Consider the following 24,000-nt stretch of genomic DNA (forward strand, 5'->3'; position numbering starts at 1 on the left):
AATAAATAAAAGAACATTGAAAAAAGTGACAAATGTCAGAAAAAGATTCAAAAACGTAAAAGAAAGAAACAATCGTCAATAGGCGCAGAAAAAATTGACAAAACTTCGGAAATAGTGACAAAAAAATTGGAAAAAAGCTTCAAAAACATCGAAGAGTGAATTGAATTTGGGTTTTTTATTCAATTTTGTAGCATTTGACAAAAAAAGCGCCAAAAATAACATTGAATAAAACACCAAAAGTGTTTCTCGCGTTGACTCACACACACACACACTGAACCAGACACACAAAGACTCACACATACACACTCATAGATTCACACAAACACACACACTGAGTCAGACACACACACATACTCAGACTCACACAGACTCACACGGACACACACGCACACACACACACACACTGAGTCAGACTCACACATACTCATAGACTCACACAGACACACACACACACCGACTCACACAGACACTGAGTCAGACACACACATACTCATAGACTCACACAGACACACACACACACACACACACCGACTCACACAGACACTGAGTCAGACTCACACAGACTCACACATACACACACTCATAGACTCACAGACACACGCACACAGACTTTCACACACACACACACTGAGTCAGACACACACACATACTCAGACTCACAAAGACACACAAACACACACACACAGACTCACAGACACATGCACACACACACACTGAGTCAGACTCACACACACTCATAGACTCACACAGACACACACACACCGACTCACACAGACACTGAGTCAGACTCACACAGACTCACACATACACACACTCATAGACTCACAGACACACGCACACAGACTCTCACACACACAGACACACACACACACTGAGTCAGACACACACACATACTCAGACTCACAAAGACACACAAACACACACACACAGACTCACACAGACACACATGCACACACACACACTAAGTCAGACTCACACACACTCATAGACTCACAGACAAACGCAGACAGACTCTCACACACACACACACTGAGTCAGACACACAGACTCACACATGACTCACACAGACACACAAACCCACACACAGACTCACACAGACACACACACACACACACACATACACACTAAGTCAGACACACAGACTCACACATACAAACACTCATAGACTCACAGACACACACACACACACAGACACACACAGATACACACAGACACGCACACAGACACACACACAGACACATTAATTACGCCTATGTGTCCAAAAGGAGTAGTTCTGACTGTAATGTAACTTACATACTTTGACTGAAGTCACATTTTCAGTGCAGGATTTTTTAACTGCAACAGAGCATTTGTAGTGTGTGGTATTAGTACTTTTACTGCAGTAAAGGATCCGAATCTGCCGGCCTTCACGACAGTTCTCATCGTGATACGGTAACGTAAAGTGTCGCAGGAGAAGTAAACATGTGGAGAGTTCAGTAGCCAAACAAAAAACCCACCTGGTAAGATGATGAACTTACAGTGAATGTACTTGAATCGATATTTTAACAAATAAGTCCCACTTTTATCAGGGCTCTGGTGTTTTTGCATTCAGCACATTTCCGTCAACACAAGCTAAGCCAATTAGCATGTAGCTTAGCCGCACATGTTAACGGTTCAGTGGTTTTCGGTCAGTTTCTTCAACCTGTGTGAGCTACCTGTGTGTCTGTTGGATTAGTTCGGTGAAACAACGTTTAGTCTAACCTTTCCTTTGTGAGTCTGACGTTTGTCGAGCCTCAAAGCGCCTGTAACGTTCAGAGAAGTCCCCGCGCCGAACTCCATTACAAATACTGTAGATTTAACGTTTACTTTGCCACTGGTGAACCTAAACTCATGGCACCATTTTGTTTTACACACGTTTCTGAATTATTACGACGTATTTATTAATTCGGCGTACATCTAATACACCAAAAACTGTCAGTTTTAGTTTAATTGTACAGACTAGCTAACTGCTGTCTTCACCAAAACTGCTCAGTCTCACTCTGACGTAAGTCAAACTTCGAAACGCCTGTATCGTTCAGAGAAGTCCCCCCGCCGAACTCCATTACAAATACTGTAGATTTAACGTTTACTTTGCTACCGGTCAACCTAAACTCAGGGCACAACATTTTTTTTACACAAGTTGTTGAATAACTTTGACGTCTTAATTAATTCGGCATTAATCCAGTACACCAAAAACTGTCTGTTTTTGATTCAATTTTCATTGTATAGACTAACAGCAGTCTTCAAGCTTTTCAAGCTTCAAAAACCAACCATTCTGCAGTGCTCTAATACTAAATAACTTGGATACATAAACCTATACAGCACTGAGCACATGGCACCTCCTGAATGTGCAAAAACATACCAGGATATGTAAACAGAAATGTTGTTAGGCCGACATTACATTATAAACAGAAATAATCGATTATGAGCCGGGCCGATTATCGATGCAGCATCGTCTATGTCCACGATTCCATGCATCGATAATGTGATTAATTTCAACACCTCTGCTGCAGATGGAGAACTACAGTAAAGCTCGGACGGTGGAGCAGCCGTGCGTCTGCCCGTTCCCCGGCCTCCCCCCCGACACGCCGGAGGTCCGCGTCAGAGACGGCAGCAAGATCCGCAACCTGCTGCGTTACGCTCTGAGCCGCGTGGAGGCCAAACCGCGGCCCGAGGCCGGGGCGGTGGCCGCCGAGGGACAACCGGAAGCAGCAGCGGCGGCAGCGGCAGCGGCGGGCCGGCCGCTCTGCAAACACGTGGTCTTCACGGCGACGGGGAAAGGCGTCTCTAAGGCCGTGACGTGCGTGGAGATCGTGAAGCGGCGCGTGAGGGGGCTGCACCAGCTCACCCAGCTGCTGTTCAGCCGCGTGGACGAGGTGTGGGAGCCGCTGGAGCCCGCCGCGGGCCTCGACAGCCTCACGGTCAGCAGGAACGTGCCGGCCATCTGGATCCTGCTCTGCAGGGAGCCGCTGGACGCCAGCCAGCCCGGGTACCAGGCGCCGGGCTGCTACTCGGCCCTGTGGGCTCAGGCAGCCGGCAGGGAGGAGGCAGCAGCGGGGCTCAGCGCACAGAGACTGGGACACAAGAGGAAGAAGGGAGGAGGAGGAGGAGGGGGCCGAGGGAGGGGACCCCGTCGTCAGACTGGACAGCCCAGAGAGCCCCCTAAAGGACAGACTTGATTTAGCTCCATGCAGTTGATTTACAAACTGCATGGAGCCTGACGAGGACACTCGTGCTTTGCTGATTGTTTTTGAAATGCTGCATCACTGATTATGTTTACATGCGCGGGAACGTTATGTGCTCTAAACATGTTAGCTCTTATTCTGAAAAAAAAACAAACAATACTCTTGACTACGGCTTCGTTTACATCGCTACGTTTTGGTTAAAAAGGAATATCTTCTTCTACGTTTCCCCCCTCTCATTCCCCCCCCCCCCGCTCTGCTGGACTTGAATGGCCTTCTTTTGACTGAAAGTACTGCTTCCTCCCAGCCTGCTGCATTGAACGCTCCACCTACGTAAAAACACCTTCCTGTAATCAGCGGCGCCGTCACTACGGCGACCAGCGTAGTGGAAGCGTGGGGTTCGGTTCCCTGGGGAATAATTCGGCAGGTTCGGCAGAAACCCAACCCCGTCAGAAAGCCCAATATTCAGCCGAATCCTGGATTCGGTGCATCCCTTGTTTAAGCGACAGCTGCTGATTTTTAAGATAGTTTAAGGTGTTAACAAGTCCAAAATCTTGGCTGCGAAATAGAAATGACCCAGGGAAAAACTCACAAATCCTTACGTGCCGAAATAACAATTTTTTTTAAAACACGGAGCAGATTTCAAAACGGACCTACGGAGACTCGGCCTCTGAAATTGCCCTGAAGATAATTAAGACTCATGTAGACGGAGAACATCTTTTATCAGCAATATTTTGAGTCCTAATTTTGGTTTTCTATCTGCTGGTCTACAGTATAAATAGGGGCTTTATGTGCCTGAAGTCTGATGTTCTGAAAATGTGTTTTTCAACTGAATAAAAAACTAAAAATGTTGTTTGTTTCCCTGATGTTGTGTCCAGTTTCCTCTGGAGGAATGAGCCGAGATCATTTGATAACTAGAAGAGCGCAGACCTCCGCCCTGCAGTGCTTCATCTCTTAAAGCGCTCATATTATGCTCATTTTCAGGTTCATAACTGTATTTAGAGGTTATATAAAAATAGGTTTACATATTTTTGTTGTACTGCACATTGCTGCAGCTTCTCTTTTCACCCTGTGTGTTTAGCTCTCTGTTTTAGCTACACAGTGAGGCATCTCACTTCTGTAACGTCTTTGTTGGGAGTCGCACATGCGCAGTAGCTAGGTAAGGACTACTAGCCAGTCAGAAGCAGAGTATGAGGGTGTGCCCTGACAGAACCTAGGTAAGGACTACTAGCCAGTCAGAAGCAGAGTATGAGGGTGTGCCCTGACAGTACCTAGGTAAGGACTACTAGCCAGTCAGAAGCAGAGTATGAGGGTGTGCCCTGACAGTACCTAGGTAAGGACTACTAGCCAGTCAGAAGCAGAGTATGAGGGCGTGACCTGACAGTACCTAGGTAAGGACTACTAGCCAGTCAGAAGCAGAGTATGAGGGTGTGCCCTGACAGTACCTAGGTAAGGACTACTAGCCAGTCAGAAGCAGAGTATGAGGGCGTGCCCTGACAGTACCTAGGTAAGGACTACTAGCCAGTCAGAAGCAGAGTATGAGGGGGTGCCCTGACAGAACCTAGGTAAGGACCTGACAGTACCTAGGTAAGGACTACTAGCCAGTCAGAAGCAGAGTATGAGGGCGTGCCCTGACAGTACCTAGGTAAGGACTACTAGCCAGTCAGAAGCAGAGTATGAGGGCGTGACCTGACAGTACCTAGGTAAGGACTACTAGCCAGTCAGAAGCAGAGTATGAGGGTGTGCCCTGACAGTACCTAGGTAAGGACTACTAGCCAGTCAGAAGCAGAGTATGAGGGCGTGCCCTGACAGTACCTAGGTAAGGACTACTAGCCAGTCAGAAGCAGAGTATGAGGGTGTGCCCTGACAGTACCTAGGTAAGGACTACTAGCCAGTCAGAAGCAGAGTATGAGGGCGTGCCCTGACAGTACCTAGGTAAGGACTACTAGCCAGTCAGAAGCAGAGTATGAGGGCGTGCCCTGACAGTACCTAGGTAAGGACTACTAGCCAGTCAGAAGCAGAGTATGAGGGTGTGCCCTGACAGTACCTAGGTAAGGACTACTAGCCAGTCAGAAGCAGAGTATGAGGGCAGTGACCTGACAGTACCTAGGTAAGGACTACTAGCCAGTCAGAAGCAGAGTATGAGGGCGTGCCCTGACAGTACCCTAGGTCAGAAGCAAGGACTACTAGCCAGTCAGGAAGCAGAGTATGAGGGCGTGCCCTGACAGTACCTAGGTAAGGACTACTAGCCAGTCAGAAGCAGAGTATGAGGGTGTGCCCTGACAGTACCTAGGTAAGGACTACTAGCCAGTCAGAAGCAGAGTATGAGGGCGTGCCCTGACAGTACCTAGGTAAGGACTACTAGCCAGTCAGAAGCAGAGTATGAGGGCGTGCCCTGACAGTACCTAGGTAAGGACTACTAGCCAGTCAGAAGCAGAGATGAGGGTGTGCCCTGACAGTACCTAGGTAAGGACTACTAGCCAGTCAGAAGCAGAGTATGAGGGCGTGACCTGACAGTACCTAGGTAAGGACTACTAGCCAGTCAGAAGCAGAGTATGAGGGCGTGCCCTGACAGTACCTAGGTAAGGACTACTAGCCAGTCAGAAGCAGAGTATGAGGGCGTGCCCTGACAGTACCTAGGTCAGGACTGACTAGCCAGTAAGGAAGCAGAGTATGAGGGCGTGCCTGACCCTGACAGTACCTAGGTAAGGACTACTAGCCAGTCAGAAGCAGAGTATGAGGGCGTGCCCTGACAGTACCTAGGTAAGGACTACTAGCCAGTCAGAAGCAGAGTATGAGGGCGTGCCCTGACAGTACCTAGGTAAGGACTACTAGCCAGTCAGAAGCAGAGTATGAGGGCGTGCCCTGACAGTACCTAGGTAAGGACTACTAGCCAGTCAGAAGCAGAGTATGAGGGCGTGCCCTGACAGTACCTAGGTAAGGACTACTAGCCAGTCAGAAGCAGAGTATGAGGGTGTGTCCTGACAGTACCTAGGTAAGGACTACTAGCCAGTCAGAAGCAGAGTATGAGGGCGTGCCCTGACAGTACCTAGGTAAGGACTACTAGCCAGTCAGAAGCAGAGTATGAGGGCGTGCCCTGACAGTACCTAGGTAAGGACTACTAGCCAGTCAGAAGCAGAGTATGAGGGTGTACCCTGACAGTAGCTAGGTAAGGACTACTAGCCAGTCAGAAGCAGAGTATGAGGGCGTGCCCTGACAGTACCTAGGTAAGGACTACTAGCCAGTCAGAAGCAGAGTATGAGGGTGTGTCCTGACAGTACCTAGGTAAGGACTACTAGCCAGTCAGAAGCAGAGTATGAGGGTGTGTCCTGACAGTACCTAGGTAAGGACTACTAGCCAGTCAGAAGCAGAGTATGAGCCATGCTAGCAGCTAGGCGAGCATTATAACGTTGGTCTCTGAAGTAAAGGCTGGACTACAATAGAGCTGTTTGGAGCAGTTGGTGAACAGTGTTTTCTGTTGGAGATGGTAAGTCCCTTTGGGGGGGACTTTGGGCTTTTTCACCCTGTAAACCTATAGCATGCACAACAAAAGATATATAACACAATAAAGGAAAGGGGAAAAAGCCAAAAAGCAGAATATGAGCACTTTAATGTTTTTGCAATCCAGAACTCATTTTGCACGTTTTGAGATATTAGAACATTATTAGAACATTCAGACTTATCATATACTATTTATCCCTTTTATAATGTGGAACTTTTCACGTTATAATGTGATAAAAAAAGAACTTTTTCAAGTTATAACTTGAAAAACTTATTTTAATAAACTTTTCACATAACATGATACTGAATGTTTTTCTTTTACAGGCATGGTGGACATAGATACATACATACATACATACATACATACATACATACATACAGTAGATAGATAGGATGAACTTTATTAATCCCAAACTGGGAAATGACTGTGTAAAGCAGCAAGTTACAAGAACATACACACATACAGATAACACAAAAAATATACTAGAAATAATAAAATAAGATGCGATATAAATACCAGAACACCTACTCAAAAAATATACTTAGAGGAATGAAAAGAATGTACTGTACGTATAGTACAACCTTGTATATTTGCATTCTACACTTGTATGTAGCTTTTGTTGTAAACAGATGAGTTTTGCGTGATAGATTGCGTCCTCAGTGGGGCTGCTGTCTTTATAGTTTCCGTCATTTCATTTCGTGCAGAAGTCTTCAACGTTTTTAGGCCAAGGACCCCTTAGCTGAAAGAGAGACAGAGTAGGGACCCCCAAATACATTTTGCCTATTGTAAAAAAAAAAAAAAACACACAGGCAGACACACACATTAAACTGGGCTGGATGGATAAGAATGAATGGCTGTGAATCCTTAAAGGGCTACGCCACCGTTTGTTGAAATAGTTCTTATCACGGTCTCCCCTGGCTGTAGAGAGGTGGGCCAACGCATTTTCTGTCTCATAACAAGTAATTAGGTTGTTTTTTTTTTTGTCTTTTGTCGGCTCACTTTTACTCACAACATGCTAACCGGCAACATAGGATTCCATTCACTACGCTAAGCTAACTAGCGGCGGCTTAGCTGCATGCACAAAAACAGCGGGGAGACCATGATAAGCCCTATTTACAGCTACAGGGGAGACCGGGATAAGCCCTATTTCACCTATCTACAGCTACCGGGATAAGCCCTATTTCACCTATCTACAGCTAGGGAGATAAGCCCTATTTCACCTATCTACAGCTAGGGGAGACCATGATAAGCCCTATTTCACCTATCTACAGCTAGGGGAGACCATGATAAGCCCTATTTCACCTATCTACAGCTAGGGGAGACCATGATAAGCCCTATTTCACCTATCTACAGCTAGGGGAGACCATGATAAGCCCTATTTCACCTATCTACAGCTAGGGGAGACCATGATAAGCCCTATTTCACCTATCTACAGCTAGGGGAGACCATGATGAGCCCTATTTCACCTATCTACAGCTAGGGGAGACCATGATGAGCCCTATTTCACCTATCTACAGCTAGGGGAGACCATGATGAGCCCTATTTCACCTATCTACATCTAGGGGAGACAGGGATAAGCCCAATTTCACCTATCTACAGCTAGGGGAGACCATGATGAGCCCTATTTCACCTATCTACAGCTAGAGGAGACCATGATAAGCCCAATTTCACCTATCTACAGCTAGGAGAGACCGGGATAAGCCCAATTTCGCTCATGTTGCTAGCACCGATTTTTTTTTTGTTTCTATTGTCAGTACTTTATTTGGCAGCACGGTGGCTAAGTGGTTAGCACTTTAGCCTCACAGCAAGAAGGTTCTGGTTTGAATCCAGGTCGTCCCGGGCCTTTCTGTGTTTGAGTTTGCATGTTCTCCCCGTGTTTGCGTGTGTTTCCTCCGGGTGCTCTGGTTTCTCCCCACCATAAAGACATGCATGCTAGGCGACTAGGACTACAGTTGAAAATTAGCAGACTGGCTAACACTGGCGCATTTACAGAAATGTTGATTAATGTGCATTATCCTAATCAAATAAAACTTACAACTCAAATAAGTATAGCGATCAAGATTAACGTAAAAAAATTGCCCGGAGTTCTCCTATAACTGTATGGCTACCTAAGCTTATGTCCAATGTGTATTTTAAATGTGTTTTTTTTTCACAAATAGGCCAATTTATCTTTCTAATTAAAATGTTCAATGTTCAAAATGTGCACTAACCCCAGAGGACCCCCTAAGGGTCACAGACCCCCTGTTGAATAACTCTTATTTAGTGAATTCTCTCCAGTGTTGTCTTCCTGTCGACCGAGCAACTTTTTTAATTTCTAGGTCAAAATTTAAACTTTTTTTTTTTCCAATGTTTGTCAAGTTTTTCTTGTCACTTTTTCCGATGTTTTTGACGTTTTTTTTCTTGTCTTTTTGCGCCTTTTGACGTTTTCTCCACGTTTTTGAAGCATTTTCCAAATTTTTTTTCTTGTTGCTCCCAATGCATTTAACCCTCGTGGGGTCTTCTCGTCGACCGAGCATCTTTTTTTGTTTTTCTGTTTCAAAATATGGACGTCTTCTTTTGACATTTTTGTCGACGTTATTTTATTTTATTTATTTTTTTATTATAAATGCTATAAAATGAAATAAAACACCCAAATTCAAAGAAAGAAGTGAACTGATCATTTATGTTACTTGTGAAGAGTAATGGTTGTACGGAACCATCCATATTATCTTTTTTTGGAATATTTGGTTGAAATAAAACCTAAATTTGTTATATAGAAACTTTTTTTTAAAATGGGTCAAATTAGACCCGAGGACAACAGGAGGCTTAAGTTACAATAAGTCCAACCTGCACACGGCTTGAAGTTTTTGGGAGAGTGTGCAGAGGATCTCGGTGACATCTTGTGTCCACGTTGATCCTGTTATCTCCTCAGCAGCTTACCGAGGATTACAGTCACACACGGTTTGGTGTAGTATAGAGATGATTAGTGTCACAGTTTCCCTGCAGGAGTCGGAGAGGAAAAGTCCCCGCAGTCAGAGCAGCGTGGCCGGGCGGAGGTCTGGTGTAGTCCTAACCCATGTGGTACCCATAGGCAAGATATCAGCTGGGTTTGTCGGGGTTTTCCCCTCCAAAATTTTGCCGCTTTTCCCCAACACACTTTCATCGCTCTCTCTTTGGGTTTTTTTGGCGCTTATTGAGCCGTTTCTGGCTCTTTATTTGTCGGTTTTTGGCACTTACTTCGACGGTTTTTTCCCCCAAGTTTTTTACACTCTTTTGTCTATTTTGACGCTTCTGCGTTGCTGTGACGCTTTCTTAATCTCATTAGTCGCCTTTTCTGTCGTCGAGGACACAATTTTCTATAATTTTGAAACTTTTTGTCGCTTTTTTGTTGCGTTTTTTGTTTTGTTTTTTTAAGTTTTTGCATTTTTTTCCCCCACATTTTTGTTGTTTATTTTCTAATTTTTTTCTTTTCTTTACTCATTTGAACTCATTTGAGTCGCTAGCCTTTGCCCATACTGCCTCCGGGCCAGGCCTGGGTGGTGGGAGTGGGAAGGGGTTCAGGATGCAGCAGTGTGGCCGGGCAGAGTCCTTCCGGCTGCTGCTGGTCTGCTTGCTGGTTGTTGGGCCGACTCCTTTGCTGGTGCCGGTGCTGGCTCAGCTCCGCCACCCTGTGCCGGTGCTGTGGATGATGCCCGGGAACCAGAGCGCCGGCGTGGCCCCGGCTGTCCGGCTCGCTCTGCAGGACCTGAAGAGACAAGTGCCGCCGCTGGGGGACTATGAGATCCAGCTCCAGCTGCTGGACTCGCAGGTCGGTCTCGCACTGTCAGAGCTGAGGGGAAAATGTACCTAGACTAAGATCAAGTGATCAAGATTTACTTTACTGTCATTGTCATGTGTACTTCCGTACATACAAAAAAATGAAATATGGTTCCCCCAGCTATTGTCAGTATAAAACAAGTAAATAAATAGGATACAAAATACAGCATACAGACATATGCAGCTGAGTGACTAACTAAGAGTGTTAGTCGTTAAGGAACATTATTAATTATGTCTAAAACACACTTTTAGATTTGTGAACGCTTTATTGTCTTTATGAGAACGCAATAAAGGGAGATTTTACTGTTTATTTTCATATGTAGACCACATTGGACCAGGTCCAGATCCAAAACCACTATACCTAGACTTGTCAAATATCGACTAGATTATCCCAGAGAGGCTACAGATTGTTAAAAACACAGTTTCAGATTTGTGGTCTGAACCTGGTCAAATGGTCTACATTTCGACAAAAAAAACTGTGACATCTCCCTTTATTGCGTGATGAAATGATTTTGCCTGGGGTGTCTCCCCTTAAGCCCCTTACACATCAACCCGATGGCCGACCGTCGGCAGAAAAGCCAGTCGGACTGATCAATCTCACCGAGGTCCAAAAAGTGCCTCAGAACACACCGAAGAGACGCCGAATTGAGCGTACGTTCTGGGCGTGCTCGAGACGTAATACGTCTCCATAACAGCAGGCGGCGCTAAACTGTATTGTCGTCCAAAAAATGAAAACCAGCAGCTGATTGGACGAACAAGTCACGTGGGTCTGGTTGCTCCCGGATTTTTCAAGAGGGTAAGCATCTGTCAACAACCCGTAGGTCCTATGGCGCCATTTTGATGCTAGCAAACGATCACCCGACTAGTGTCCCATTGACTCCCATTCATTTTGACGTCACTTTGACAGCGAATAACTTTACATCTGAAGCGTTTAAAGACTCTATTTCTCCGTTGTTTATTTCTAAAGAAACACGACAATGTATAAAAGGCTCCATTACCTTGTAGCTCACGTTATGGCTCCGTAGCAGAACGCTTTTATAAAAATAGGCTAATGATTGGGTCATAACCACGAGACTTACTGTCACACAGTAGAGGAATTACCGTATAGTACAGGAGAAGCTCACAGGCAGTTTGGACTTCCATTATCTGTTTAGGTTTAATTACTAATGTTAACTAGCATGTTAGTGATCAGTAATTACTAATGTTAACTAGCATGTTAGTGATCAGTAATTACTAATGTTAACTAGCATGTTAGTGATCAGTAATTAGCCTGTGTCTATGTTATCTCCTTACATATACCTACACTCTCCGTCTCTGTGAGATTGGGAATGATTGAGATTTCTCTCGGCACAGCTACCAGAAGACTTCACACTTTCAGACACGTTGCTCACGTCACATCTACGTTGTCTCTCTCAGTTGGAGGCTGCTCAGTAAAGGAAGAGATCACCGGAAAAGTGCTTCTAATATCCTTCACTGGTCTCCGTCCAGAGACACGGGCTCTGTTGGTCCAGTTTACTGTCTATGGGATTTTTCAACGGTTAGCTTGTTCAGAATACAATCTCGTATTGTACGAAGACAGTTCACCAAAACGTGTTTCTGAAAACATTTTAAGAGAGAAATAGGCCATGCAGTTGCTGAATCTGTCTTCATTTCAGATCAACAAGGGTCAGTTTAAAAGATTATCGTCAGATTTTGAGAGACTCTAGTCACACTCATCACGCTCGTCATTTCTGGGTTGGCTCTCCACCAATCACATTGGTCATGGAGTCCGACTGCCGGCCTTCCGACGCAACATACCGACAGCCGATTTTCGGGTTGGTGTGTCAGCGCCTTTAAAGACATCCCCTTTGACTTTGAGAAACTGGGACATTTTATAGTCCAAACAATCGATTAATTAAAATCACAATAATCAAATCGCAGCAAATGAAAATCCCAACACAAATCTGATCGGCACCCATGTATTGGTAAAAGAACCGAATCGGGACAAAAAGCATATTGTCCCAGCCGTAAGTTGGCAGTATTTCATGTGTTGAGGTATCTTGAGGGAATTACTGTAATTGTTGGAATTGTTGGTGCTTTGTAAATTATAGAGTGTGGTCTAGACCTACTCTATCTGTAAATTGTCTCGAGATAAGCTATGTTATGATTTGATACTATAAATAAAATTGAATTGAAAATTGAAATTGAATCATCATGTCTCACAGTATTTCATGTGTTCATCATGTCTCACAGTAGTTCATCATGTCTCACAGTATTTCATGTGTTCATCATGTCTCACAGTGCGACCCTGCCGAGTCCCTCAGAGCGCTGTTCGACGCCATGTGGGCGGGGCCAAAGTACCTGCTGCTGTTTGGAGGCGTGTGTCCGTCGGTGACGGCGCTCATTGCTCGCTCTCTGCCGGCTCTCAACCTGCTGCAGGTACACATCTCACACACATTAGTACTTACTTACCAATGGTGCATTCTTTTTGTCTGGTAATCGCGACTAGTACCTCGAGTGTGATGTCACATCCGTGTCAAAAAATGAATAACCGCGGGGTTGTTGCGTTCTTTTTGTCACACAATACTACGAGTCGGAGAAAAGATGGATTTTTGTAAAATTTTTAGTAACATTTAGGATTCTATTCACCCAGTTATTGACATATTACACAAACATGTTTCACAGTTTGAAATTTACTTTTGATTAACGTTGGGCTACTTCTCTGCTTTCTGCTCCAGACTCGGCTTAAAGCCATTGTTGTCATATAGCAACCGAGTGTCTCTAGCCAATTTCAGCTGCACAAGCTACAAAATAACTAATCAGGATGAAATTTAACTCCTAATAAGACTGTAGAGACATGTCTATAGGTAGCAGTATACAGCGCTATGTGTACCACTACTTCATTTGGTTACAACAAAGACAAAAGTGCTTAAAATGGTAGAAAACCACAATGTTTACTACGTGTGATGCACGACGTAGCCTTCTTTGAAAGTGAATTCGGGGTCCTCTGAGTTCAGACGACTTGACGAATCGTATATATACGACCTCGGGGGCGTTCTTTTTGCAACTTCCGGTTCGTAACTCCGGAAAACGACTCGTAGATCGACTTCGGTGGACAAAAAGAACGCACCACTAGTATACTTACAGACTTGTACTTAAAGATGCAGTAGGTAAGCCTTATAAAACTAACTTTCTGTCATATCTGCTGAAACTGACCCTATGTTCCTGTAGAACTACATGTAGCAGGTCATTTAAAAAACAATTCTGGCTACTGGACGTGTCTAACTGTTCAGATGCACCAATCAGGGCCAGGGGAGGTGTCTAACTGTTCAGATGCACCAATCAGGGCCGGGGGTGGTGGGGGGAGGTGTCTAACTGTGTGTCAATCACTGCTCATGCACACGCCTTCATTCTCCCTTGTGGGGGGAGGGGCTTAAGAGACCGTTATGGGCTTTAGCAGAAAGGAGGGGAGGGACTGAGAAGTTGTCGATGTTCAAATTCTTTGGCTAAGTCGTGGATCTTCACAATCCTACCTACGGCACCTTTTACGTAACATTTTCAATGCAGGACTTTTAACAGAGCTTGCTTTATAGTGTGGTGTTAATACGTTTACTTAGATTTAGTGTGTTACATTTTGATAAATTTAATAAACGTCTGTTACATTCAAGCCGTTGCCAAATCAGTTGCTACAAAGCTAGCTTTTTAATCCTCCGTGTCCTCCTTGGCTACTAGCGTGGAGGAGAGTGGGGGGATACAAGCCTTGTATCATGTAGACGCGCCCACAGTTTAGTTGTCATTACTTAGAATTCCTTTAGCACTATACTTTTAACTCTCCTGATGTCCTCGGGTCAAATTTAACCCATTTTCAAAAAGTTTCTACATCAGAAATTTGGGTTTTCTTTCAATCAAACTGTCAAAAGTAAAACAAATGATCGGTTCGTTACTTTCATTGAATTTGGGTGTTTTATTAAATGTTATAGCATTTGAAAAATAAAATTGATAAAAGAATGTTTAAAAAAACAACAAAAAGGTCAAAAAAGCGCAGAAAAACAAATCGACGAAAATATCGGGAAAAGTGACAAAAAAATGACAAATGACAAAAACGCTGAAAAAAGTGACAAAAACATCAGAGGAAAAGCGCAAAAAGTATAAAAAAATTAAAATTTTAAATTTTGACCCAGAAAAACATGCAACTCTGTGTTTTTTTGAAAACAGATGATGAAATTTCAACATTTTGTTCTTCTTTTTCTACACTTTTCTCGACGTCTTTGTCGATTTCATTCCAATTTGTTTGTTACTTTTTTGAATTATGTTTTTGTTAATTTTTAAGTTTTTTGTGACTTTTTCCTAGGTTTTTTTTCTGACTTTTTTGTCACCTTTGGTGATATTTGTGATGTTTTTTATGATGTTTTCCGATTTTCTTTCTTTTTTGGTCACTTTTTTCAGCTTTTAAAAACCAAAACAAATTGTCGATTTTGTTCCTGAGTTTTTGTAGCTTTTTCCAACATTTGTCACTTTTGTACGTAATAAAGGATCTGAAGACTTGTTCCGGCGCTGATGATGACAGGTAACTCTCCGCTGCTCCGTGTCCTCTCTGCTGTCTCAGGTGTCTTTTGCGGCCTCGTCCCCGAGCCTGTCCAACAGGAAGTGGTACGGGAACCTGTTCAGCACGCTGCCGTCGGACCGAGCCCTGAACCAGGCCACGGTGAAGCTGCTGCAGCGCTACAAATGGACCAGAGTCGGTGTCCTCACGCAGGACGGACACCGCCTCTCAGAGGTGATGCTCACACTATCCATTAATGTGTGGATTATGTTCTGGATGAATGGGTTTGTTTTGGTCTCTAAAATGTCTGAAAATGGTTTCCCAATAAGCCCCATGAAGACGTCCTCAAGTGTCTCGTTTTGTCCCCAACTCAAAGATATTCAGTTTCCTGTCCCAGAGGAGAGAAGAAACTAGAACAATATTCACATTTAACAAGCTGGAATCACACAAGTTTACCTGTTTTATCGTAAAACAGGACTCAAACTGATGAATAGGTCAACAAAATAGGTGCAGTTAGTTTAATGGTTGACAACTAATCGATTCATCTTTGCAGCTCTGGCTGAACATTATTCACGATGCTAACGATGATGAGCTCTCTATTTTCTGTGTGTGTGTGTCTGTGTCTGTGTGTGTGTGTTGCCACGTGTGATTGTGTGTTTGTGTGTTGTCACGTGTGATTGTGTGTGTGTGTGTGTTGTCACGTGTGATTGTGTGCGTGTGTGTGTGTGTGTGTGTTGTGTGTGTCTGTGTGTGTTGTGTGTGTGTGTGTCTGTGTGTGTGTGTGTTTGTGTGTGTGTTGTCACGTGTGATTGTGTGTGTTTGTGTGTGTGTTGTGTGTGTGTGTGTGTGTTGCCACGTGTGATTGTGTGTGTGTGTGTGTTGTCACGTGTGATTGTGTGTGTGTGTGTGTGTGTGTGTGTGTGTGTGTGTGTGTGTTGCCACGTGTGATTGTGTGTGTGTTTGTGTGTGTGTTGCCACGTGTGATTGTGTGTGTGTGTGTGTTGTCACGTGATTGTGTGTGTGTGTGTGTGTGTGTGTCTGTGTGTGTGTTGCCACGTGTGATTGTGTGTGTGTTTGTGTGTGTGTTGTCACGTGTGATTGTGTGTGTTTGTGTCTGTGTGTGTGTGTGTTGTCACGTGTGATTGTGTGTTAGTGTGTGTGTGTGTGCGTGTGTGTGTGTGTGTGTGTGTGTGTGTGTGTGTGTGTGTGTGTGTGTGTTTGTTGCCACGTGTGATTGTGTGTGTGTTTCTGTGTGTGTTGTCACGTGTGATTGTGTGTGTTTGTGTCTGTGTGTGTGTGTGTGTGTGTGTGTGTGTGTGTGTTGCCACGTGTGATTGTGTGTGTGTGTTGCCACGTGTGATTGTGTGTGTGTGTGTGTGTGTGTTGTCACGTGTGATTGTGTGTGTGTTTGTGTGTGTGTTGTCACGTGTGATTGTGTGTGTTTGTGTCTGTGTGTGTGTTGTGTGTGTCTGTGTGTGCGTTGCCACGTGTGATTGTGTGTGTGTGTTGTCACGTGTGATTGTGTGTGTGTGTGTTGCCACATGTGATTGTGTGTGTGTTGTCACGTGTGATTGTGTGTGTTCGTGTCTGTGTGTGTGTTGTGTGTGTGTGTGTGATTGTGTGTGTGTGTGTGTGTTGCCACGTGTGATTGTGTGTCTGCGTGTGCTGTGTGTGTGTGTGTGTGTGTGTGTGTGTGTGTGTGTGTGTGTGTGTGTGTGTCTGTGTGTGTCTGTGTGTAGATGAAGAAGGACCTGCTGAGACAGCTGCTGAAGGTGGACATTGACGTCGTGTCCACACAGAGTCTCTCTGGAGACGTCTGCAGCAGCCTGAGGAGGCTGAAGGTAAATCTCTGAGTGTCTTTGGCGATTATTGCGCCAGCGATGACGATCAAAATAACAAATATTGTGCAGACCTAATCTCTTTGATCCAAAACCAAACTTATGTTAACGTGATAATGAAATCATTCACTTGATTTGTTTGACAGGAACGTGACGTTCGGATCATCGTGGTGCAGTTTGACGAGGATTCTGCCTCTGAGGTTTTCTGCTGTGTAAGTACACTAAAGTGCCAAAAGTAGGTGGACACCCCATTTGCCGGTGTATTGCCAAAAAGCAGAGATGGGAACTCAAGTTTGAGACTTGGACTCGAGTCTCACTTAAGTCGCACACAGAGTCGCTTCAGACTTGACTTGAGACTCATGGCCCTATTTTAACCATCTGAGTGCACGGTGTGAAGAGCCTGGCGCAGCTGTGTTTAGGGTGGGTCCAAATCCACTTCTGGTAGTTTGACTGGAGGAAAAAAGGCTCCGTGTGCCGGGCGCCTGGTCCTAAAGGGTTGGTCTTAGTGTCTTCATTAATCAGAGGTGTGTTTTGGGCGTAACATGCAATCAACCAATCAGAGATCATCTCCCATTCCTTTTAAAAGCCAGGCACGTTTGGACCTTGGAGCATTGCTGTTATGATGGAGGATTTGCACCGTAATATTTTTATTTGTAATTTTCTGCATGTGTGTGTGTGTGTGTGTGTGTGTGTGTGTGTGTGTGTGTGTGTGTGCTGCTGTGTGTCCCTGTGTGTGTAACAAGCATAGTGTGCGCGCGCTGTGCACGAGCTTAGGAGCATTTTACTAATGCTCTGTTAAAATAACAACGAAATGCTGCGTTATTGACTTTAGACCAGGTTTTGGTTGGTCAATGGCACGATCACTTCCTGCTGCCTCAAGATAGCAATACACCCAGAATGCACCTGAACACGCCTCCCTGTAAGACCAGCACACCCAGAATGCACCTGAACACACCTCCCTGTAAGACCAGCACGCCCAGAATGCACCTGAACACACCTCCCTGTAAGACCAGCATGCCCAGAATGCACCTGAACACACCTCCCTGTAAGACCAGCACGCCCAGAATGCACCTGAACACACCTCCCTGTAAGACCAGCACACCCAGAATGCACCTGAACACACCTCCCTGTAAGACCAGCACGCCCCAGAATGCACCTGAACACACCTCCCTGTTAGACCAGCACGCCCAGAATGCACCTGAACACACCTCCCTGTAAGACCAGCACGCCCATGAGCGCACAGATGGGTGCAGGTGCATTTGTTATTTAAACGACGCGGGTGCTGGACGAGGAATTGATAACTGCGTCGGTCTCAAACTAGCAAAGACACTTGCGTCGGGCTTGGCGCTGCGCTGCGTGCAGGATAGGGCCCGCTGACTGTGGAGAAGTAGCTAAAACTAAAACACCCTTTAATGTCTGTGTGTTTCAGGCCTACAGACTGAACATGTTTGGAGCGCGGTACCAGTGGATGGTTGTGGATGGAGGAGCAGCTGGATGGAGTCTGGGGCGGCAGGTTCCTGGCTGCACGGCCGACAGTCTGCAGACAGCAGCAGACGGATCCATCCGGCTGCAGACGAGACGGCTCAGCAACACCAACACACCGGGAGTCTCTGGACGGGTCAGGAAACACATCCTGTGTGTTATTACTAGGGATGCACCAAATCCAGATTTTTGTGGTTCGGCCCAATACCGAATCCACTGGTTAAGATTCTGCCAAATCCGAAACCGAATCCTCCCACCCTCTCCGTCCATTAACACAGTAAACACATTAATGAAGTAAACAACGTCCACAGCCTCTACATTAGTTAAATGTAACAACTTAATGTTGAATTCACTCTTTTCACATTGTAGGAAAACACTTCGCTATCGCCGGATGAGTGACAATTTTGGCTAACCAGTGTATGATGAAGGCATGTTGGATGAAATTAGAAAGCTAACGAGCAGCAGCCGGCCGTAAGGAAACTCATTTGCCGAGAGAACGTCTGTCAGCCCAGACGAGGCACTGTCTGGTTACATTACGTTACATGTCATTTAGTTAACTTTTATCCAAAGCGACTTACAATTGCTATATATGTCAGAGGTCACACTACTACTACTACAGAGGAGCAACTATGGGTAAAGTGTCCTGCACAGGGACACATTGGTTGATGCATCGCAGTGGGAATCAAACCCAGATCTCCCACACCAAAGGCAGTTAACACCAGTTTTTAGCTGTGACTGTCCTTGCTTTGTTCTCTTTGCTGTCTGGAGATTCCTTCATGCACAACTTATATTCTTTTGGATGTTTCATACCAAATGTTGTAACAGCGGCCATGTTGTGTATTGTTTAGGGTCCTCGCCACCACCAGACAAATCAGCATTGAACAGATTGAACATGTAGCTGGACTTGAATCAACGGCGCCGTCATTACAGCGACCAGCGTAGCGCGCGTAGTGCAAGCGTAGGTTTCGATTCCCTGGGAAAAAAATCTACGGTTCGGCAGAAACCCAACTCCATCAAAAAGCCCAATATTTAGCTGTATCTGAAGCCGAATCCTGGATTTCGGTGCATCCCTAGTTATTACCTTCTGATTATGTTTGGGAAATGACAGACTGTGTGGAGTCGCGGCGTAAAGATGGAAGATTAGGTTATTTTTACAACAACCTTTGTCTAGCGCCACCATCAGGCCAAAATAATAAAAGAATAGAAAGGAAAACTGCTCATTCAGCAGTGTTATAAACTCTGTCTCTGAGCGCTGTGCTGCTGTGTCTCTGCAGACTCCTCAGGACTACGAGGACTCCTACCTCCGCCAGCTGACCCAGGACGGGTCAAAGGTCAGCAGCACCCTCCATAGCTTCGCCTACGATGCCGTATGGGTCGCCGCGAGAGCTCTGAGTCAAGCGCTGGAAGCGGTGAAGCACAGAGAGAAGTACGACAGCCAGAGAAACGGCAGCATCGGGGAGGAGGAAGTTCACAAGACGCTGCTGGATGCCATGAAGCAGACGCAGTTCCAAGGAGTCACAGTGAGCACATAAAAAACAACAACACACCAGAACCACACCTGAAACAAATCCTAAAACACACATGAAAACACAGCTGAAAACACACCTGAAACACACAATAAAATGCACCTAACAAATCCTAAAATGCACGAGAAACACACCTGAAACAAATCCTAAAACATACATGAAAACACACCTAAACACAGCTGAAAACACACATAAAACACAGCTGAAAACACACCTAAAACACAGCTGAAAACACACCTAAAACAGCTGAAAACACATCTAAATCACAGCTGAAAACACTCCTAAAACACAGCTGAAAACACTAAAACACAGCTGAAAACAGACCTAAAACACACATAAAAACACACCTAAAACACACATAAAAACACACCTAAAACCCAGCTGAAAACACTCCTAAAACAGAGCTGAAAACACACATAAAACACACAAAAAACAACTAAAACACATAAAAACACACCTAAAACACAGCTGAAAACACTCCTAAAACACAGCTGAAAACACACCTAAAACACACCTAAAACACAGCTGAAAACACACCTAAAAAACAGCTGAAAACACACCTAAAACACACATAAAAATACACATAAAACGCAGCTGAAAACACACCTAAAACACACATAAAAACACACCTAAATCACAGCTGAAAACACTCCTAAAACACAGCTGACAACACCTAAAACACAGCTGAAAACATACTTAAATACACATAAAAACACACCTAAAACACAGCTGACAACACCTAAAACACAGCTGAAAACATACCTAAAATACACATAAAAACACACCTAAAACACAGCTGAAAACATACCTAAAACAGCTGAAAACACACCTAAAACACACATAAAAACACACCTAAAACACACATAAAAACACACCTAAAACACAGCTGAAAACACTCCTAAATCAGAGCTGAAAACACACCTAAAACACAGCTGAAAACACACATAAAACATAAAAACACACCTAAAACACAGCTGAAAATACACCTAAAACACACATAAAAACACGCCTAAAACACCCACAAAAACACACCTGAAACTAGAGGGTGAACATTTTTCCCGCGGTACAGGAGTCAATTTCACTTTCACTCATTTAGAGAGAACCACTTACAACTCACTCATCGGGATATGATGCGAGTATTTTCATGGGCTTGGGATGGGAGCGACAATTGATTCCTGTGTCACCCTCTACCGGAAGCACACCGGAAACACTGGTGTATGTATGTGTATTTGTATATGTTTTTGTGTAAAATTAGTTTTGTTTGTTTAGGGTCCAGTTTTCTTTCGAAACGGGGAGAGGATGACATCCATCGAGCTTATCCAGTTCCAAGGTGAATACTGAAGTCGGTGTGTTTCATAGAGCTGCAAAGATGAATTGATTACTTGTCAATTATTAAATCTCTCGCCAACTATTTTTGATAATCGGTATTGAGTAATTTTTTAAGAAAGAAAAGTAAATTGTCTGACGTTTTAGAGACCAATCAACTAATCCATTCATCCAGGAACTCCACACATTAATCAACAATGAAAAGTGTGTGTGTGTGTGTGTGTGTGCACTTTGTGTGTTTGTGTGTGTGTATGTGCGCTTTGTGTGTGTGTGTATGTGTGTGTCTGTGTGTGTGCGCGCTTTGTGTTTGTCTATGTGTCTGTGTGTGTGTGTATGTGCGCTTTGTGTGTGTGTGTGTGTGTGTGTGTGTGTGTGTGTATGTGTGTGTATGTGCGCGCATGTGTGTGTGTGTTTGTGTGTGTGTCCTCAGACAGCAGTGGTGTGTTGGTGGGAGACTTCAGTACCTCCACCCAGCAGCTCCGTCTGATGAACCAGGTGCTGATGTTTAAAGGTGATTACAGACCATAATAACACTGCGTACGTTTACATGCGCACTAATATACAAATTTTTGCCCTTTATTATTCCGCTGGATGTTGACTGTTTGCTGCTGCAGGTCCCGGACCAGCCAGAGACCGCGCCATGGTGCTCCCCCAGCGGCAGCGTGTCGACCTCCTCCTGCACGCCGCCGTGTCCTACGCTGCAGCTGTGACCATCTTCATCACTCTGACCGTCCTCTTCTTCACCGCCGTCTACCGGAAACACTGGTACGGCTTCCACAGCTCCACCTCACAGCAGGGCTATTATTATATAGTCAACTAAAACTCAAATAAGCAGAATATTTAGCAAAATATTTTTGGTTAACTGAATCTAAATAAAAATTATAACCTTGAAAAAACTAAACTGAACAGATTGATAGATAGATAGATAGATAGATAGATAGATAGATAGATAGATAGATAGATAGATAGATAGATAGATATATAAAGACACATAGAAAGATACAGTAACATAGATAGATAGACAGACAGACAGACAGACAGATAGATAGATAGATAGATATATAAAGACACATAGATAGATACAGTAACATAGATAGATGGATAGATACAGTAGATGGATGGATGGATGGATGGATGGATGGATGGATGGATGGATGGATGGATAGGGAGATTTTAGGCATCCAGTAGCTTAGACAACCATAACACAACAAACACATATATATCTCACATACAGGTGCTATGGTAGAGTGTGTGCAATGTTGGTAGTGCAAAAGTGAACAGTGCAATAGCTTATTATTAAATATTAACTATGACTATGAAAAAGACAAGAATGTAAACATAATAGAATTGCTCAGAAACACTCAAACTAGACTAAAACTAACAAACACATTGTGAAAACTCACTCAAACTAAACTACAATGAAATCCAAAAGTCAAAACTAAAATAAAATAAAAACTAACTAAAAATATAAAACTATAATAACCTTGCCTCAGAGTCTGTGAACTGTCAGCTGTTGAACTTAGTCTATATCGACCAAGTTTCACTTCCGGGATTGCTCCGTTACCGCCGGTATTTTATGCCGGATGTCCGTCCCTTTCCTCTGTCTCTGCGTTGGGTTTCTAACCTCCGGCTGATTTGTGAGGACTATGGTTAACTGCTCCTCAGATCTCTGCAGGGTAAATCCAGACAGCTAGCTAGACTATCTGTCCAATCTGAGTTTTCTCTCGCACGGCTAAAACTACTTTTGAACGTACACATGTTCCACCAAAACAAGTTCCTTCCTGAGACTATTTAGCAGAGGCACCGTGGCTGTGGCTACGCGATCTGTGCTCCCTGCATGATCCGAGGTGCACATGCGCAAGATGTTCGCGCATGTGCAGATGATAATCCAGTTTTACGTGCCCGCTGTGCTCCGTTGTATGCCACCATGGTGACTGACACAGCAGAGTAAGGTCAGCCATAGCTAACAGTTACACTTCCCTGAAAGGTTTTCAAAATACACCTTCAACTTGTTTAATGTACAAAGAGACAATAAAGGAAACGGTATATTTAGGGAGGGGTCTGTGTTGAATGAATATCCTACATTCTGTTGTGTTTTTTGCATCCAAAATGTAATTTTCTCTGCACTTATCAATAAAGTAGGCTACTATAGCATATACTGTAGCATACAAAATGTAATTTGCTGGTCTTTTAAATAGAAGACACAAAACATTGGCTATTTTGAAAATTATGAAGGCTAACAAAGGGATTTAGTTGTGCGTTACATCAAAAAAGTCGAAGAATGCTAATTATAGCCTACAGAAGACATTGAATGAACTGTAGGCTACTAGTCTACCATGCAACACAACGTAACATAATAATTTGATAGCTGTTTTCGTTTATTCCTATGTATAATCCAGTGAATATTTTTGATTCTGTACTTACATGTTATTTTGTTTACTTAGAATTATCTATATGTTCTTCATATGACAATTTTCTTTTTTTTTCTTATTTTGAAGGCAAAATCACTTAATTTCCAGGTCTAACAGTTGTTATCTGTGTTTCACTTGACGGAGATTTGTCACAAAGGGCAGCTCATGGGCGAGTCCATTTTACAAAAAGAAAAGCGCGAACACCTTGCGCATGTCAGATCGTGCAGGCAGCACAGATCGCGTACCCACCGTGGCTCCGTCCGGCACTTAGTGCCGCCCAAGACAATTCTGATTGGTTTAAAGAAATGCCAATAAACCAGAGCATGTTGTTCTCCCATCCAGGAATGCTGTGTGGACTAGCCAGACCCTCCTTTGCAGCGCTGTGGAGGAAGGTCTGG

The 24,000-nt window shown here is 44.2% G+C and overlaps 2 protein-coding genes across 4 annotated transcripts in view; both read left to right on the plus strand.

The window, feature by feature from the left end:
* Nucleotides 1-1,271: 1,271 nt before the first annotated feature.
* rpp25l (ribonuclease P/MRP 25 subunit-like) lies at nt 1,272-4,052 on the plus strand. Its single transcript, XM_028580870.1, has 2 exons — nt 1,272-1,499; nt 2,532-4,052. Exon 2 carries the CDS (start codon nt 2,532-2,534, stop codon nt 3,195-3,197), a length of 666 nt encoding a protein of 221 aa, XP_028436671.1. The 5' UTR covers nt 1,272-1,499; the 3' UTR covers nt 3,198-4,052.
* A 5,515-nt stretch (nt 4,053-9,567) lies between these two features.
* Nucleotides 9,568-24,000, plus strand: part of LOC114557586 (gamma-aminobutyric acid type B receptor subunit 2) — a 30,658-nt gene continuing 16,225 nt past the window's right edge. For all 3 annotated transcript variants that reach the window (XM_028581132.1, XM_028581133.1, XM_028581134.1), the window contains exons 1-10: nt 9,568-10,489; nt 12,778-12,915; nt 15,083-15,253; nt 16,759-16,860; nt 17,004-17,069; nt 18,287-18,475; nt 19,614-19,859; nt 21,135-21,195; nt 21,622-21,702; nt 21,806-21,956. In XM_028581132.1, coding sequence (XP_028436933.1) covers nt 10,244-10,489; nt 12,778-12,915; nt 15,083-15,253; nt 16,759-16,860; nt 17,004-17,069; nt 18,287-18,475; nt 19,614-19,859; nt 21,135-21,195; nt 21,622-21,702; nt 21,806-21,956 — 1,451 coding nt within the window. In that variant the 5' untranslated portion in view covers nt 9,568-10,243. The remainder of the gene's footprint in view (nt 10,490-12,777; nt 12,916-15,082; nt 15,254-16,758; nt 16,861-17,003; nt 17,070-18,286; nt 18,476-19,613; nt 19,860-21,134; nt 21,196-21,621; nt 21,703-21,805; nt 21,957-24,000) is intronic.

The sequence above is a fragment of the Perca flavescens genome, chromosome 6, assembly GCF_004354835.1.
Source record: "Perca flavescens isolate YP-PL-M2 chromosome 6, PFLA_1.0, whole genome shotgun sequence".
Taxonomy (NCBI): Eukaryota; Metazoa; Chordata; class Actinopteri; order Perciformes; family Percidae; genus Perca; species Perca flavescens.